This window comes from Charadrius vociferus, unplaced genomic scaffold, assembly GCF_000708025.1.
Source record: "Charadrius vociferus isolate BGI_N301 unplaced genomic scaffold, ASM70802v2 scaffold110, whole genome shotgun sequence".
Classification (NCBI taxonomy): Eukaryota; Metazoa; Chordata; class Aves; order Charadriiformes; family Charadriidae; genus Charadrius; species Charadrius vociferus.
The window spans coordinates 1866692-1885589 of record NW_009646761.1 but is presented as its reverse complement, the minus strand read 5'-3'; the positions used below and the strand labels follow the sequence as shown (position 1 = coordinate 1885589).

Sequence of the window (18898 nt, the reverse complement as noted above, 5' to 3'; positions counted from 1 at the left end):
TTTCTATGGCAGGGAGGTTGGAACTCTATGATCTTCAAGGTCCCTTCCAACCTAAACCATTCTATGATTCTACAAATAATAGCAACAAGCTATACAGCATTCTAAATATTTTCAAATTTCAAAACATATTCTGAAAAAATTTGTTCTTTATAAAAACTATTCTACAAGTAAACAAAACTGCTAGTCAATAGTTTAACCACTTAGGCCAAGCAGATCCAGTTTACAACATTTTCCGTAAGTTTTATGATTATTTTAGTGATGTGTATATGTGCAACTTTCCCCAGCCCGAGCACACAAGTAAAAAAAGTTCCCTTTTAACAGATTGTCTTTATGCAAGTTTCAGAAAACAAGCAAGAATCTAGACAGATACAAGTGTGACAGGGAGGGAAAAGAATCCTTCCAAAAAGCAGGCTACACTGCTGTGTCAGTGCCCTGATCTACTCACAAAAAGGATTTAAAAGGCAGAGAAATACCACTGCGTAGAGCATTGCTGCTGGGGCTGTCCAGAAGACAGTTATTTTTAGTATCTCAAATAATAACACATGATTAAAAGTGCCTCTCCAAAGAATTTACACTCCGTGTTAAACTTTCTCTAAGTATTTATATAAGCATCTGATTTTTAATTCACATCTTTAACTCAACACTGAAGCTCAACATGCATGCCGAACTCCTTCAGCCTTCAGTTGCCAGCACCACAGAGTATCTGGCCTACATACCAAACTTCAAACGTAGAACTTGAGAACTAAATTCATCAACTTTTTTTTAATACAGCACAAATTTCCAAAGCCAGCAAAAAAGCATGAAAGTATTATTTTCCTTGGAAATGCCTAATGAAGAATCTACTGTATTTTTATTCAAATTCTTGGTGGCTATGTAAGCACAGATTAATTTATGAAAAGTCATCATAAGGGTCTTTCTCCATAAGAAAACCTAATTTGGTGTCACTTAAAGTTACCAGCACCAGCAAACTGAGTTAGACATGGTTTTGCCACTGACCACCAGCAAAGTCACTCAAATACTGTAAAGGAAAACAAATTGTTTCAACAAAGAAAATGAGTGAAATACTTACTGGCTTGTGCAACAATGTTTGTATGCCTCCTCAGCATAGCAGCAGCAGTTTCTGACAAGGTCACAATTACTTCAAGTGCCAACTGACGCTGCATGTTACTGAGACTGGCATCTGCACACAACTACAATCCAGAAGATTAGAGCAAATGGTTAGAACAGACGTTTTGGGGTAGAAAAGGTGATTTCTAAAAAAATAATTCCTAGCTTTACCTTTAGACTTAGTTGCAATGTAGGTTCTAAATGTGGTCGTAAATACTTGGGAACAGAATCTGCAATTTCTACAAGGGATTTCAGGACAGAATCATCGTTTTGGTAGCAGGAATCATTTACAGCCTATCAAGAGAGAAGACGAAAGTGAGATTAAATAAAACCAAATAGTACTATGAATGGAACCACTGTTACAGAAGAAATTTGATCAACTGTATTCTTGTCTCTCTGAATAGTCTTGTTTAGCATTAGCGTGTTGTGCTTAGTGGTTAGGACCGAGAGTAAACTTTTTAATAAAACTAATGCTGCTAACAAAGAACTAGCTGAATCCTGCAGACATGAGCAGAATGAAGAACATAAGGACCAAGGAGACAATTTTAAGGGAATGAAGTAACTTCAGAAGGTGGCCAGCCTAGCAACAGTGAAAACCAGTAAGAAATCAAGAGACCACTGACCAGAAATGGACTTGGGGTTGGACTCGGGGATCGGATGATGGGTGATACAGGTATAATTGAGAGAGGTGAATTGGGGTAGGGGTCCCTCTCCAGAGGCACACAGCTTGAGCTGTAACCTGCGAACTAATAAAAGACTACTCGGAAGTCTTCACTCGGACTTTGTATTTTCAGCAGGATCCTTGGGTCAGACAGTGCTACGGTGGCCAGCGTGCTTAAATGCATAACAACTATAAGGTAGGTCCAAAACTATAAGTTTTCTACGAGTAAGTTATGGCTCACAACATTATATGCCATCAATTTTGAGCACTATTATTTTAAGTCTAACACAGTAGACAGACACTTGGCAAAAATTAAGATCACACGTCAGAGGTGCCAACACACTATGTTTTCACAAGCACAACTTCAAAATGCATTTTAAATAAAGAAAAACTCCTCAAAGTAACTCTGCTCAAAAGAGAGAAAATGAGCCTCTCTCCTTCTTCCCCTGTTATGTGAGAACAGCTTTGAATAGCTTATGTGTACAAACACCAGGAATCTCAAGATTAAATAATTTATTTTTTTCCAGACAGCTCTGGAGAGCTACCGAATTAAAGCAGGTCTTTCAGCCTTCAGTCACAGGACACAGGAAAGAGAACGAAATCAAGCTTTTTGCATGTATCTTTCCTAACCCATAGCTACATTCCAAAAAGTAATTTAAAACTTACTTCTAACTCACCAAGTTGATACTCTAGTACCAAAACGGGACAGAGTTATTGAATGGTGTTAAAACTCTTCAAGAAGTAGGACACAAAACCCCCAAAATGCCCAAGAAAAAATAGCCTTTGAACACACTTCGGGGGTTTTGAAAGGCATTTTCATTAGCAAAGTATCTGATGTCTTCCTAATGTAGAAATGTTATTTAAAAGTGAATAGTTAGGTGGTTTTTAACACTTAAATCTAGAATACAACACTTTTAATAATACCATTCAAGCAGCCCACACTTCCAACACAGAAGCAGCATCTTCTAGTAACAGAAATGTTCTGGGAAAAAAACTCTATCTTGGTTGAGGCCTTTTGGACTAATAGTTACCACTTGTCCTCTGATTCTGGGCAAGGATAACGTAAGGTTTAGTGGAAGTTTCTGTAAAACTCTGTATTTTATACCCATTGCAACTTTGAGAGATTTTTAAAGCAAGACTAGGCTTCTAAAGAAAGAAGTTCAAAATGCAGTGAGCCCTAAAAGGCAGTGGCACTTTTTTGTAGTACCGAATGCAAACAACCACAGAAGCCAGTTAAAGTTTCAGCTGCTTTTACCTCCACAGCAAGATAAATCTCTTGGATACAAGTTTCAACTATTAGTTCTGAAAGTTCAACTTCCAGCAAAACTATTATAGAAATTGTACTGAAACGACTGAATTGCTAAGTCAGAATTTTATTTTTAGCTTTTTTACCATGCCAATATTTCAACAAAATGAATGTCAACAGCAACAAAAAAAAAATCCAACTGTCTCCAAAGGTCACTCACCACTATTCTAACACATCCCATCTCCTATTTATAAACTCAGATCTTCATATCCATCTTGTGTTACCACAGCCAGAAAATCTAGTCCTTCTTGCAATAAGTATTTTAAAAAGACAGATTTCATAGCATACTTCTGTGCTCTATATTTGCAAAATAAAGCCTGAAAATGCAAGCCAAGTACATGTGTTTTTACAGCCTAAAATAGTAGCATTGAAACTTGTGGCACACGAAGTGGGCTATTAGTCTGAAGTCTAAAAACAGCACACTATTTAATTCCTAAATATCAAGATGAACAGCATGGCCACCCAAATCCTGCCTCACTCCCACTCATACAGGACTCAGTAGCCAAGGTGCTCTCAGCCAGTTACAATTTTTGAACAATGCAATTTTCATTGCCAAAGTCGCAGACAGGAACTAACCACCAAATAGTGAGCTCAATATCAAAATACTTATCTTGTATACACTAGAGCCTATTTTCAAGTTTATTTGATTTTAATAAATTCCTCTCAGTTTCCAGTTAAAATCAAGCAGAATTCCATTGGTTGCAGAAGCCAGTAAACTTGGCACAATTTTTCTTCAGCGTGCCACAAAGCAGACACAGACAAGGTTTATAGCTTACACTGTCAACAGGAATTTGCTGTACTGACTGTAGCAATAACACAGTCTTTAACCTAAATTTAACTTTATTTAAAATTGCTGAAAGTTTGCTACCACTGTTATCACAGCTACTTAGTTATTTTCACTTTTTTCTTAATATAGAAAGGGAAGTGTAGTGTGAAATTGTCGCCCTTCAAAGCGGTTCTGTCTCTGGTTTGGTTTACAACAGGCTTCCCCCCCAAAATAAACAAACTTATATTAGAATTCCAACCTTTTCTCTAATTCATCCATCCTAAAAGAGATCTAATCCAGCCTCAGAAATTATATGAAGCTTAAAAAGGCATTTTGTTTGCAAGTTCCTAACATATCAAATAATAAAGATCATTTGTCCATATTGTTGTTGCTACTCTGAGAATTTTTTGCTCAGAATAATTCTGCGCTTTCCTCTAAACTGAAAGGATACAGGTTATCACAGGTCAATGAATTTCCCAATTAATGATTACTTGAAATCTCGGGGTAGCCCGTATTTAAAGTATATTTCAATATCATGGTTAATTTAGAAACTGTACGATTTTGACTTAAATGCCTTACAAAGAATTTTTACTCATTTATCTAGGTAACACTGTATAAATTAATCAGCATTGAACTATTTTCCTTAAAACCCTATCAATTAGCTTGTGTTTAGAAAATCCCTTATCAGTTTCCACTGTATCTTGCTGATGACTGATGTCAAGCTAAATAAGGCATAGTTAATCCAGGTCTCAGCAAAAATTCATACGCAACACAAATTTGCAGACCAATAATTTACATTCAGATAGAGTCAATACAGACAGTAATGGCACACTGAGCATTACTTGTGTGGTTTCTTACCTGCAAGATTCCAGGTAGCAAGTCTGCAAAATGTTTAAGAAGGGGAAGATTGTGCTCATTAGCAAGCACAAACGCAGCTGCAGCTCTAGCAGACAGAGTCTTGATCTAAAACACAGGCAGGATTGGAGAAAGAAACGTGAAGAACTGGTAATGAAGCATGCCTTTATTTTCTTTTAACATTAGGCCCACAAAATGTAAGACTACATTTTGTATTATCATTTCCCTTTTCCATTTTCCTAACAGACATACCAATTAGCTTTTAACATGGGCTTTTACATCTTGCTTCAAATTAAGATAAAGCAATACTGAAGATATTCAGCATCTATGTCCTCAATGATACAAAAAAAGCTTATCATATTAAGAAGTGGCAAGTATTCCCTAGTTTTGTTTTTGTTTGTTTGGAGTTGTGCTTTTTTTAACTAAAAGAAAAAACTATTGTTTTCAACCTCCATCCCAATTTCCAATGTGTATGCAAGTGTCAAAGTCCCATTTTTCAAAAAGTGTGATCTAAGTGTTTAAAACATGCTTCTTCAAAGGCATGACTTGTGGTCCTTTAGAAAATGTTACTCAGTTGACTTTCAAAGGTCAGAAAAAGTAATCCATGGGGGAGCAGCAAACCGAACCCATATACCACAGCAGGGTTTCCTATTCTTGCCCAGCATTTTCTACAACAAGAGAAACATTTTCAAAGTACAATCCTCTGCACAAATCAATAAATCTGAAGCCTTCCAGAAAAGCAAGGCTTGCTAACATGCCCTTACAGCAAAGCATGCACAAACAGTTCAAGGAGCTGATACATTCAGAGTTTTAAGACATACTGTGTACAGATACTATGTGTAGAGATACTACGTATCTACAGTGTTACACACAAGGGCCAGTTTCTGACCCCTCATGCTGCTGGCTGATACCCCGTGCTCTGCTTCGGGCCACTACAACTAGGGTTTCTCCAAGCATAACTACTAGGGAAGAGTCTGGGCTGAAGCAGTGCAGGTCTGCCAGTCAGCTTTAGGACCATGAAAAGGTTTGACCCTTTTGTTTTGCACTAAGCACAGTCAAAACTCCAGATGTACATCAGTTTCAGGTAATGCAATTCTCTGGTTGGAATCTATGGTTTCACCTCTATGTTTGAGGTTACTACACTAAGTTTCTACACTCAGGACATATCATTAAAAAAAACAAACCCAAAAAACCAACAGAGAACATAAAGGTCTTACTGAGGGATGCTCTTGATCTTGCATACACTGAACCAGCATTCTCTTAATGACCTCCAAATAGTGTTGCTGCTGATTCCCAAAAATCCCAGGAAAATTCCTAAGGATAAGAAAAGACCAAAACATTAATCAAAATTCACACAGTTTAACCTTAACTATTATTTTAAACGTATCCATTGTTTAAACTTGTTACAGATTGTAACTGTACATGTAAGAGTTAAGTAAACCACAGTACAAGAGAATAAATGAAATACATATGATTGCTTGTTAATTAAGCTGTCACAGTTCTTAGTTTTTTACAGACCTGCAAAATGTAGCAAAGCGTGAAAGCTTACCAGAAAATATGTAGAGCAGCCTCCCGCAGTCCCACATTCTGAGAGCTGACAGAGTCAAATAAGAATTTCAGAACTTCTGGCCACTGGTTGTTGCCATCTTCATCTAGATTAAACACCACAAAATTTTAGGATAAGCAAACTTAAGAGTGGTTAGATCTCAATTGTGCAGGGCAACCAGTCATCACTACTAAAATTAATTTCAAAAAAACTGATCTGAAGATATGTCCAAGTCACAGTGTAAAATATGGCCGAAATGTTACATCTAAACGCCCTCAGGAAGAGATGATGATCTCTGTTTACTGTTATATAACAGCACTCAAAAAAGAAACTGATGTTCAGCATAACATTGATGAGAATTTAAACAAAATTGGATTTCTAAATCTTAATATAATCTCATCTAAAGTCAAGCAATTTAAAAAGCAGAGTTAAGGAATCTTATTTTTATCCAATCGAGGATAATGTAAACAAATATTAGGTTTTTTTTTTAAAAACATTAAATCAGTTAGTAGCTCATGTGCAAACGTCTACACAAGACTAGAGAACAAGAGATAAAAATACAACTACTATCAATACATAGACATTTTACCACAATTATCAGCTTATATAAAGTACCTATTAAGTTCCTGGCCAATTCAGCAACAATGTCACAGATTTTTTTCCTCATACTGGACTGTGTTTCCAACTGAATAATCAACAGCAATCCACTTTTGATAGAGGTCTGATCATCAGGTGAAAGAGCTGGATAAACTTCTTCAAAAGCAGAAGACAAAAGACGTCGTAGAAGGACAGCTGCCATTTGTCTAGCCTATTGAATAAGAAAGTATGTATGTTAAAGTGTTTTGATATGACAATCACGTAGGAAAGACTACTGACATCATGCTTCCCATGATCAGTTCTCACTGTGTAGACTTGTTTGGTGGATGGAACACCTCTCAAGCAACCAATGACAATTATGATAGTAAGCAAAAACATAGTAAAGAACCATCAGCTTACAACCATGTTCCTGACAATTACAGCTCTTCAAAGAAATAACCACGAAATCCAGTGAAGTATTCTGTTTTTTTTTTTTCTAGAGCTGAACCTTGGACATATTTTGTGGCAAGTTAAGGACTCAGCTGCATTATGGAAAGATGTTTAAAGAAGGTCATCTTTCTTTTTTAAATGGCCTGCTGACATAGCTATAATCCAGATTGGTTTTCTTTGGATTAACAAGTGACTTAATGGGACAACTTTGTCAGACAATTAACCTGTAAACCCTGCTTTGCTTTCTCAAACAACCAAACTTCACAATAAAGATTCAGGAACCTAGAGTTAGATTTTGGCAAGTAAAACTACTCTGAGCTACAACAATAAAAAACCCACAACCAAAGCTTTCAGACTTTTGCAAACCTATGATAAAACATTTTTCTTTAAACTTGAATTTGAGCATAGGAACCTCAATACCACATATTAAATATTCTATGCTTCCTGCTTGCATACAGCAATTCTATAACAGCATCATTTACATATCTGTATTTATTTAGAATTATACAAGAACTAGAAGCAAAAAACATGGCTGAGTAATTCAAAATGAATAGAGTAAAACATGAAGTAAAGGCAAAAAGACACATGAAGCACTCTAAATAACTTAATAAACAGTATGTTCACTAACCAGTGTTTCTAGAAGGACAAACAGTAATTAAAAACCACCTCCCAAATTTATGAAGTTTAACACACGTAGCAAAACCTTGCACATATTAAATCCTTACCAAAAAATAATCCAATGCAATGTGCACTCAATTTTTTTCCTGAGATATTTTTATTTAATGTGTTCTTGAATGAAAGAGTTTCATTCATAACAGCCTTTGGAACCCAAAAATGCTCAATGAGCAGCAGAACTAATGAGGTCCAATTTCCCAAAGATCTCTCAACCTATAGATGAGAAACACAAATTGCTGCAAAGTCTCAACTTCTAGTATACCATGTAAAAACCCAGGTATTTCTAGAACATCACCCAAGATACTATTCTTGTGTTCTGCAGTCTCCAGACTCACTGTGCCTTTTTCCAGTGTACCCAGCTCTCTTCTATACAGCTAAAGAGTAGTGCCCACAAAGTGTTTCTACACTAGCAGAAGGGAAGAACTAAAATTGGACCTTACTCTAGATCATTCCTTATCTCCTCCTTCTCAGCAGCTCCAATGTGGACCAAAGACACCACATATGTAAGATTAGTAAATCTGCCCTAGTAGACCTAAGGAAGACAGCTTACGAACAAAGAGGGTCACAGTGCCCACCTGTGCTGTATCTCCCACCATAAGCCAAGGTTCTCTAGTAATAGGTTGTCACATGAGGAACATGAGTTCGGAAGATGCTTTCTGGAATGCTTCTGGGAACCCCACTAACAGTATGTCCAAAAACTGTAATGGTACCACATCCCATCCCTTCAAGCAGCAATATTGTGAAAGATTAAATTTCTCCTCATCAGTATGGTGAGCTTACGTAGGAGAAGCCGTTACTGAGAAGCAAGTTTGCTGGGACTAAACAAAGCACAAACTCTGATGCAATGTCTTCCCTTACTCAGGTCATCATGTTTCTGTGCACATTCTCTGACATCTGACTCACATTATATTCATCCCTTTTCTGAAGTAATAATACGTGGCCAGATAGGGAATAGAGCTTGTTTTCGTACAGCACATAGTCTCAAAGATAAGAATTTCCACCTCTGAAGAACTTAATTTAAAATATTAGAAGACTGACAAACACAGACTGATTGCAAAGTGAAAACACAAGTAACAAGGTATACAGAAAGACAAAATCAGTGCTACGTGAATTAGCTTCTCACTACTATTATTAGCTTGGAAAAAAATTCCCAAGTTTCCTAAGGAAATTCAAATGTTCAAAGGAGTGATAAAGCAGCAATTGACTTCTAATAATAAATGGCACATTTTCCTCAGCAGATATACACCTATATATGAAAACTACCATTGTCAATTTAATTATGATGAGTATGGCTGGATTAATGGCAGCTCTGGGGCTGTTTCTTCTGCTTTAAGGAAGAAAGTATGTATTTTTCACCCACACCAAAGGCTCTTTTACATTAAAGTATTACAAGGTATGTACCCAAACAAGCATTTTAAATTCCTGCAACTTAGCAGCTATAGCTTTTAATGAGAACAGGAACAATACAAAGTGTACATCCCCAAAGAACTTCCATCTACCAACGAAGAATAAAAAAGCAGAATTCTCTCCTAGCCTAGCACTGGATTCCTCTGCATGTTTAAATCACTGAGGTGCTCACACACAGTTGGAATGTCAAAGGTATTAACATAAAAAGTAGTCATAATACTCAAATTTCAACGTACCGCTACTTATTAAATAGAATTTGCAGTGCTTTAAAAAATGTTCTAGGATTTTACTGATGATGGAATCAAGGCACAAGACAAAAACCAAAATTGCTGAGCAGGGCAGCAGGAGAATTTTGAAGAGAAATCTGGGATACAGTGTTCTCCACTGGCATTCAAAGTGTCCAGGTAATCCTGCACATTTTGTAAGAAAAATACTGACCATCTTGTGTAGCACAGTCAGTGATTTTTACTTTTGTTTTACTGTTCCTTTTACGTCCTCAAGGAAGAAAGCATGCATGGGTGGAAGCAATCAATATTTAGGACGTGGTCCAAAGACGGCCTTGCACAACCTCATTTGGGGATCCAGCCCCATGTGGAATTCAAAGCACGCAGTGCCTAAGGTCCACATACAACTCAAAGGCAGAACTCTGGGGCATCAGAAGTCCATGGACTGCCTTCCCTCCCATCTAAATGCTGAACAGAAAGCTGCCCACAGCAATAGTTTGCAGACTAAGAAATGCAACCCCTTCGTGTGACAATATGGAGAGGAGGAAGGGAAAGGCCAGAGCCCTCTAAGAGGGCTGTGAGTACAGCAGAAACAGAGTTTTACACAGCATTTGTTATTGTATTTCACAGGGCTCAAAATTAGTTAACTGCAAATTAGGACACAATTAAAAACTGTCAATCTAGAGTTAACCAGGAAGAAAACAAATGCAGGAGAAAATGCAGAACTTCTGTTCCTCTCTAAGATTCAGGTGGTAAATCAAAACTGCAAAGAAACAGCCTCTGACACCTGAGACACATCCTGAAAATAAAAATCATCAAATAATCTGTGAAAAAAATGCCACCTTTCTTTAAAATGCAGTCGCATAGGAAGAAGTGGAGTCCTAACTTCGTAACAGTGAGACTACACGTTCAGGAAGTTGGAGACCTGGGTTCAAGCCCCTCCTTAGCCTGAGGTGTACAAACTTGCATATCATCTGGCACAGAAGCGTTCTTACTGCTATTTCAGACGCTTCCCTCCACTTCTGTGAACAGTGTTACTCTGCTATCAGGAAAGTATGAAATCAGAACAGAGGGAAAAGGTGATTATTTCCACAGTTTAGGCATTGGGTTAGGAGAAAACCTGTTATACTGTTAGTTTTTAAAAGAGCTATTTCTGATCTAGCTTAATGGGTTTTTTTCCGTGTCAAATGCAAGTGGTCCTGGGAGCAGGATCTGAATCCCCATTTCTCCATTTAAATGCAAAAAATAATAGGTTGCAGGGCCAGGATTCCCCAGCTGCTGTCCAAATAGTCCTGTGAATCTCGTACCCTCTACAACACAGTAGCCCAGCTCCTGCAAACAGGATGGAGTGTTTTCTTCAGCATAGTCTTCCTGAGAGGGAGTAAAGCGATACATAGGATTCAGGATGAAGAGGAATCTGAACTTAGTTTTCCCATAGCCTGGGTAAGGAATGTTTAAAGTTCTGAGGCTTCTTCCAGCAACCTGTATTCAGTGGCACCAGTACATTCAATGTGCTCAGAGGACACACACCAGGCCCAAAGCCCTATTGACTGGTGACATATGCACTATTCTGCCCAACATTTGGATCTACATAAAATATGTGCAGACACAAAATGCCTAGCTCTCGATACCAACGCCATAATGAACACGCACAGAATGCTTCCCTGCATATTTATGTGCAATGTTTAGATTAAGCATGGGGATGACTTCACTTATGCTCTAATTAGGCTACTATGTATTTGGATTTACAGGGAAGAGATGTTGTCTGGAGCTTTTATTAATCAGGACTGTTTGAGTCCAGCACCTAACGTCTACTTAAGTTATGAGTTAACATTTAAACCTTTCTTTGATTTATCCATTGGTGGAGTTAAACGTCAAGTTATTCTACAAATGCTAACCTCTGATGTGTTCGGTAAGAGTAACTTCTACAGGTGAAAAGTTTCTTTGCACTTGAGTAAGTTGGAAGCCAAGTCATTGGCAAGATTCTGAACAAGTTTTAGGCTGGGCTATTTCCTTAGCTGTTATAAATGAAATAAGATCAATAAATACACGGAACAAGTATTTATTTACACAAGCAAGACTTCGTAGTAGTCAGGTCAGACTTATCAAATGTATTCAAAACAGAAGCATATGCAATGCAGCTATAACTTCTAGGACATAGTATTATGTGATTATTACAGATGATACTATTCTGATAAAAAAGGGACAACAGCAGATCCTATTTTTCATGGCAAATTTAAATACAGGGGAGACTACAGTTTTCTATCATTTGAAACACCTCAGAGGGGCAGGAGAGAAGACTACAGCTCTTATGCAACCAGTTGCTGGTACAATATTGAAGGATTCTTTCAGAAGAACACTGAATAGATATATAGATAAGCATGAGTTTTAGTAAGCTGATACCTACTGAGCATTAAAAAGCACAAATGGCATCTACCTCTAAATGGAATACAATCTACGAGAAGAGACCTTTATCCAGAGAGAAACAGCACACTTATACTCTCCTTATAATATTGTTCAGAAATTCTACATGCTACATCCTTCTATTGTTCAGTAAAACTCTAGACTTGAAAAAGAAAGTCATTTTTACTTTTAAGTGACTCTGAAGTTTGCAGTATCTTGAAAGCTTAGTAGTTCTTCACCCTGCATATCCAAGTGAAAAATAGTTTTACCAATAAGTACTATGCCTGATTGCTACAGTGTGTGAGCCTTTACAAAATTAAGAAATAACTGAAAGGCACACTTACTGTATGCCCACAGAAAAATTTTATATAGTGCTTAGATTGCTCTCCATTCATTCTATATCACTGATAGCTGATTTAATGAGCATACCTTCCCCAAACAGGACAAAATACAAAAGCCATCTGAATAAAACATGCAAAACAACTGCTACCATATCTGTCCCCAATTCTGATTTAAGAAGCACAAGAAGTTGCAGATGATGTGTGAGTTTAACGCATTTGAGCACAGGACCCTAAAACAGACAGCATTTCTCAGCTGTAACTTGAAAGAACGTCACAGTAACACTCATATATTAGTTACACATTTTAAGGAATGAACCCATTCATCAAGCAAAACACACAATCAGAAAACAATGGACATCTAAGCTGTCACTTAAGAAAGACTACTTTTGAAACTAAATATCTTACATAAAAAAGTCTCAGCGAGTGAACTAGGCATGCAACAAACTAGATGAGTGATCCCTCTACAAATGTGCAGTAAATTAAGATGATTCATTTAATGCCCGACTTGCTCATTTATCCCCAAATGACCGGCACTGATTTCTTCCCCCCTTCTCTGAGTTCCCTTGAAAATCTGCAGAATTCGAAGATTATTGAGACTTACCTCCTCAGCAGCAGCAGTATTCCTGATTGCTTGTAGGAGCAACGTGATCTTAGATTGACCTGGAATATTCTCATATGTCTCCTGCATAAAAAAAGGATGCAGCTTATTGTAAACAATTACTATAATGCATGTATTAAGCATTTATATTAACTGACTTTCCTTTTAAAACAACTTCATTATCCATCCAGTTAATAGAAAATAACCTACAAAAAAAAATAACCTATCAAAATAAAAATTTCTGACTTATTTTAAAATCATGAGTAAAGTCTTAGTTACCTAATAAGACCTGCTATATTGGAATTATCTACATACGCATTACTGGCCACTTACGAGATGAGTTAAGAAATACAACACAAACAGAACACATATAGTCCTGGAAATACAACATATACAGAACATGTATCCTCCTGGGAACTGATTGTATCTTCTAAGATTAAGAACTTTGGAAGCCTGAGACTGAACTAAGACCAACAGGTTAATAATCACTGGCAAATGTATAGTCCAAAAACTTGTTCAGTTCTTTTTTTGAACCTTTTTACAGCCTTTCCAATATCATGTGGCAGTCACACATCTCAACTACATGTTTTGAGTAAGAACTTCTCATTTCAGAGAGACTAGTTAGCTCCCCCCCTTAGGGAAACCCTCTTAATAAAATGGAAAGTTTAATGAGAAGTTCAGTTACATCGTCTTACACACTTCTGGCATGCAGTTCATTCACTATGGCTTTTTAAATTAGATTGTTACTTAGAAGCTAGAGTGAGCTCACAGCAAAATAACTTTTTCTATCCAAAACATGGTATACGTGAGCATTTTAAAACCATAAATGCTTGTTAACTAAAATACTAAACCAATGGAGGCAAGAACAGGGGAATTACAAGCTGGAGAACAATCACTTAAAACATTCAGAAATAGCTCTATACTTACTAACTCTGAAAGAGTAATTTATTGTGGACACAATCTTGAAGATAAATTACTCCACCCTTTCCAAATATTCACTACCCCATCCTGAACTTAAGGATCAAGCCTACTACAAAAAGCCCAGATTCATTTCAATCAGTTCCTTGCCTGCCTACTTCCCATTCTTACCATTGCAGCAGCTCTTCCCAATACTCTAGCAAATCAACGCACCTCGACAGTATACCTGCTATTTTCAATAAAGTAGTTTCCCCACCACACATTCAATGCCAGATATCATCTTCCTCCACTTTCTGTACCTGTTTCCTACTAGGCCTCGTTCATGGAGTTAATTTGTACTTCATATTCTCTCTAGTTGCTAATATACGCTCACAGCCAATGAGACTCTGAATCCCCAATGAATCCCTGCATTTAATCTAATCATTTCATGGAGACTGCAAAATTAAATGAGGTTTAGGATCAGAATAGAAAGTCTTCTCAGATTAACCATTGCCATGAATATTCATATTGCACTACCATCTACAAAGATTAAGACAAATACAGAAACAAGAAGGTTCCTTAAGCAGATGCCCAACACGGACCTGAAGCTATGCTTTCACGGACAGCTGAAGCACTGTACAAGCTGGCTTCCCTCATGCCAATTATGATAATAACAAAATTCTATTTTCAGTTGTTTAAACTCACTAGAAATGGCAGCAACCTATGCAGTTGTTCACTGGCATAATTCTGTCAATTCAGTAAAGGGGATTCTGAGGATGCTAAAGAGCACCAGGGCAAGGTAGGCAAAAGGAACATAGGACCAAAACCAGAATCTTCCCTCTGTACTGGTAGAGGACTACTTTGCTGGCTCCGCCCATCTTACTACCAGCCTTAGCTACACCCAAACTACGTACCTGGATCCTGCTACATCTTCACTGTATTCTTTTAGTTCAGTTAGTTCCCCAGCTACCTTATCCAGAGGTACAAATTTCTCACACAGCAAAACTGACTTTCAGAATACATGCGAGCAAATACCATAATATATTATCTACACTTAGTACTCATGTTCTTCCAAACCTGAGAAATATATTTCAAGAAAAGAATCGCAAAATCACCAAGGCAAAGTAAATAAAAGTTTCTCTATCATAAGGCAGGCACACAAATAAGAGAAAGACAGGCTTTTATAGTCAACAGACAACATTCCAGTAATTTTTAAGGGGAGATGGAATTAACGAACCAGGTTTCAGCAAACTGGTCAGAATAAGTTATGAATGTGCTAGCACATACATAGATCCATATACATAAATCCATATACATAAATACTTAAACAGGTTTTAGGTGATTAGACCTTCCTCTTCCCCCTTCTGTTTTTTACAGTTTTCACTACACCCCTATCCTAAGAGGGTGTGACTCTACATCTCCACCAAGTCTAGTCTTCAACATAACACCCCTCATCCTAATTTCAATGACCAGGCCTATTAGGAATAACCCAAGTCCACCTCCTTCAGTTCCCTGTCTATCCATTTCTCATTCTCACTGAACGCAAATGAAAACTCATTATTCAATTTACCTGCAGTTATCTGAATCCCTATAGTATTCAATATTGTCTTCCAACAGTGAGTACACTTTAAAAACTGATTGGACTATGCAGATGTTTAAGATTAAGTATGAGTCCTGTATGATTTTAGTTTAGATTTTAAGCAGATATCCTAAAGGCTATGCAATACTTCCATCCAAAGAAATATTACTTCAAGAAACAGACAACTTAAAAAAAAAAAAGTCAATCTAGCTACACTGTAGAGAGAGATTTGTTTCTAGGTACAAGTTTGTGAACCCACCATGAAGACAACCAAGGTGAGTTCTTCACAGCCACACATGGTGGAACAATAAGAGGCAACAGGCATAAATTGAAAAAAGGAGGTTAAGACTAGATAGAAGTTCAGACCTCATTGCTCTAATAAGTACAATCAAGCAGGAGCGGGTTACTCGGAGAGCTTGTGCAGTCCCCATTCTTGGAGGTTTTCAAGGGTCAATGGGACAAAGCCCCGAGTGACCTGGTCTGACCTGATAGTTGGCACTTCTTTGCACAGGAGATTGCACTACAGACCGCCTGAGGACCCTTCCACTCTGAATGATCCTAAACCATAAAAATACTTACAATACACCTTGGAAATATGCAGAAACCAATGCCAGATTCAGTGCAGTTTAAGAAGTAAAAACTATACTACTCGCTTGTATTTGTATATGAAACTAATGGACTTGAAAAGCTTGGTAATCCATCGTGACAATTAAGTTTTCTTATTCTGATAGACCATAGTGCATAAGTAGCTATGAAGATTAAAAAACCCCAACTAATTCCAAGCAAGTTTGTGACAGAATGTGCCAATTGTAAGAATCTAAGCTTTGGACTGTTTTTCCAAGAATGTTTTATTTCACGGGCATTATGACACAGCTGCCCAATAAATTTGCTTTATTACAATTTTAATGAAGTTCAAGAAGTTGTGAGAAATATTCTTATGTTACATGTAGGCAGCTGAGAAGAAAAAGAAATTCAGTTCCCAGGGAATGGCCTCCATTCCGTCTTTATGTTCAGGAATGTGGGAATAATTCTTGCTGCTTCTCTAGAAAGTGTTTGTGGTAATCAATACTGAACTTTTCTAGCTTTCTAAAACTGTATGTCTCCCCTCCTCCTCATTCCCGAATTATATTTTAGGAATTTTCACTGCAACATCAGGAACAATAATACTTTTTATTCTTCACCAAACAATGCGCTGAACTCTGCTGACCGCTGAAGTGATGAGAGCGATAAAAGACCCGATGCAGCCATGCAGTGGGAATTCATGCTAAACCTAGACGCTAGTATTTAATTCAATGGGAGAGATTCCCCACTAGGCTTGACAATGGAGTCTTAAGCATGACAGAGAGAAAGAATTAACGTGGCTTAGCCATCACAAAGAATTTTAGCTGAAATAACACATCTGAAAAGTTTTTGCTGATAACAGAGAAACTCAGTATATTGAAAACGCTTCTTTTAGTGAAATATTTCTTAGCTGACGAAACACTTGAACACCCGGCCCATTTCGAACTTAAAAACCAAACTACTGTGTGGAAGTAGAAGTGGTCCTCGGCTGGCGGGGGGGGCGGCTGCGGCCCCGCTCCTGCCCCAGCACCGGCGGCAGTCCCGGGGGGCACCGACCCTGTTCAGGCTGGAAAAGAGGCGGCTCAGGAGAGGGGGACCTAATTCCTGTATTCAGCTTCCTGGAGGGGGGTTACAGGGCGTAAGGTCGGACTTCTCAGAGGCGCACAGCAAAAGGACGAGAGGCAACAGACACAAGTTGCGGTAAAAGAAATTCTGATAGAAGATAAGGAAAACAACTCTTCACAGCAGACAGTCGTACACTGGAAGAGACTGCCCACAGTGACCTCAGAATCTCCGTTTTTGGAAATTCAGAACTCAAGTGGACCGAGCCTGAGCAACCTCACACAACTTCAAAGGTTGCCCTGTTCTGCATGGAGGACCAAGCAGATGACCTCCAGAGGCCTCATCTAGCCGGAATGGTTCCATGATTCAAATACGTGGAGGAGAGAAAGAGTAGTTCCAATTAAGTTGAAGAGCAAGATCTAATAAAAAATTCCTCAGAAGAGGTTTAGCCTGGTCCTGGACTCCGGAAGTTCAGAGAACTTCTTTGTATCGGAACAGCACCGTTATACAACAGCATCCTAACGTCCGCAGAGAATAACAGAGACATGACATTCAATGAGCTTTCAGGACTTGGTATGTTTATGGACGGGATTCTGCAGGGTGACCGTCTGCAACATGAATCGACTCCAACTTCCAAGGGGACCTCAACATGTCCCTCCTTCACGACAGCTTTCTTTGGAGGAAAGAAATCACCACTTCCTTCCTGTTCTCACACTTCCCTTCCTCCCCTGCACCACTCAGTCTTCTGTTTGCACCGCTGTTCGTGTGACACACTCCCCAACTGGCACCAGTTACCTGTGTCTCGAGCAGAGGGTGTGACAAGGGCACTGCTGCAAAGGTCTTGTACGCTTGCTTGACATTGATGGGGACCTCGTCGGGAGAGGGTGGCGAAGGTGGCTTTTGCTACAAGGACAAAGACAGAAAGTAAAGATAACCACAGATGTTACAAAAAACCAAACATGGGGGAAACGCAGCACAACTCTGCAAAGCCCGAAGGGCGGAATACGTAAGGGAGAGCTCCTGCAGCTTGGGCAGAAACACCAGCAGCGGACCCTGTAGGTGCTCTATACGGCAGCACATGTATCGCAGCCCCATTTTATTTCTTGGATAGCGGAGGAAGGATGCTTCTGGTGGTACGGATCCTCACTGACTTGACCAGATCTTCTGCGACCGATCTCTTGGCCAAGGGGTCACATTGCTGCCACGGTCCTTAAGGATTTCCACCCAATTCAACTAGCACGTGCCTGCTCGAATCAGTGGGCTTTTGGGGTTGGAATGGGACAACTATACAGTTGACTCTGACCCCTACGTAGGACTGAAGAAGCCGCGTTTAGTTTATTAGAAAATTAAAGATTAGCCCTGGCCTTATCTGGCACTTCTGACTAAAGGGCTTTCTTCGTGGGAAGGGATCTATTAGTCTCATTTGTTTATAAAATGAAGACAGAAGGCAGGCTGTCCTCTACGTTAGAAAAAGGAATGGGATGCACTGATCGTGACTCACGGCAGCTGCACATAGGGGTCTGAGGCACGAAGGTGTTGGATCTGGTGCGTTAGGCTGTGTCGGGTGCGTTTATACGGGCCCTCGTCTAGCTCCGCTTCATACGAGCCCGGTAGACCTCACTGTACCCCCACTTGTGTCTTCACATGCGGGTGATGCGGTTAAAGCTATGTCAGATGTCAAAACAAGGGTCAGCAGAGAGGTAATCATAGAATGGTTTAGGTTGGAAGGGACCTTGAAGATCATCGAGTTCCAACCTCCCTGCCGTAGAAAGGGACACCTCCCACTACACCAGGTTGTCCAAGGCCACATCCAGCCTGGCCTTAATCACCTCCAGGGATGGGGCCTCAACAACTTCTTTGGGCAACCTGTTCCAGTGCCTCACC

General features: G+C 38.8%; 1 protein-coding gene across 1 annotated transcript in view; it reads right to left on the bottom strand.

The window, feature by feature from the left end:
* The window catches only part of IPO5 (importin 5), a 41206-nt gene extending 28210 nt beyond the window's left edge, over positions 1-12996 (bottom strand). Inside the window, exons 1-7 of the mRNA XM_009891764.1 lie at positions 12919-12996; positions 6857-7049; positions 6245-6347; positions 5913-6009; positions 4699-4803; positions 1279-1401; positions 1070-1190 (exon numbers count right to left, since the gene is read on the bottom strand). Coding sequence (XP_009890066.1) covers positions 1070-1190; positions 1279-1401; positions 4699-4803; positions 5913-6009; positions 6245-6347; positions 6857-7040 — 733 coding nt within the window. The 5' untranslated portion in view covers positions 7041-7049; positions 12919-12996. The remainder of the gene's footprint in view (positions 1-1069; positions 1191-1278; positions 1402-4698; positions 4804-5912; positions 6010-6244; positions 6348-6856; positions 7050-12918) is intronic.
* Positions 12997-18898: the final 5902 nt, after the last annotated feature.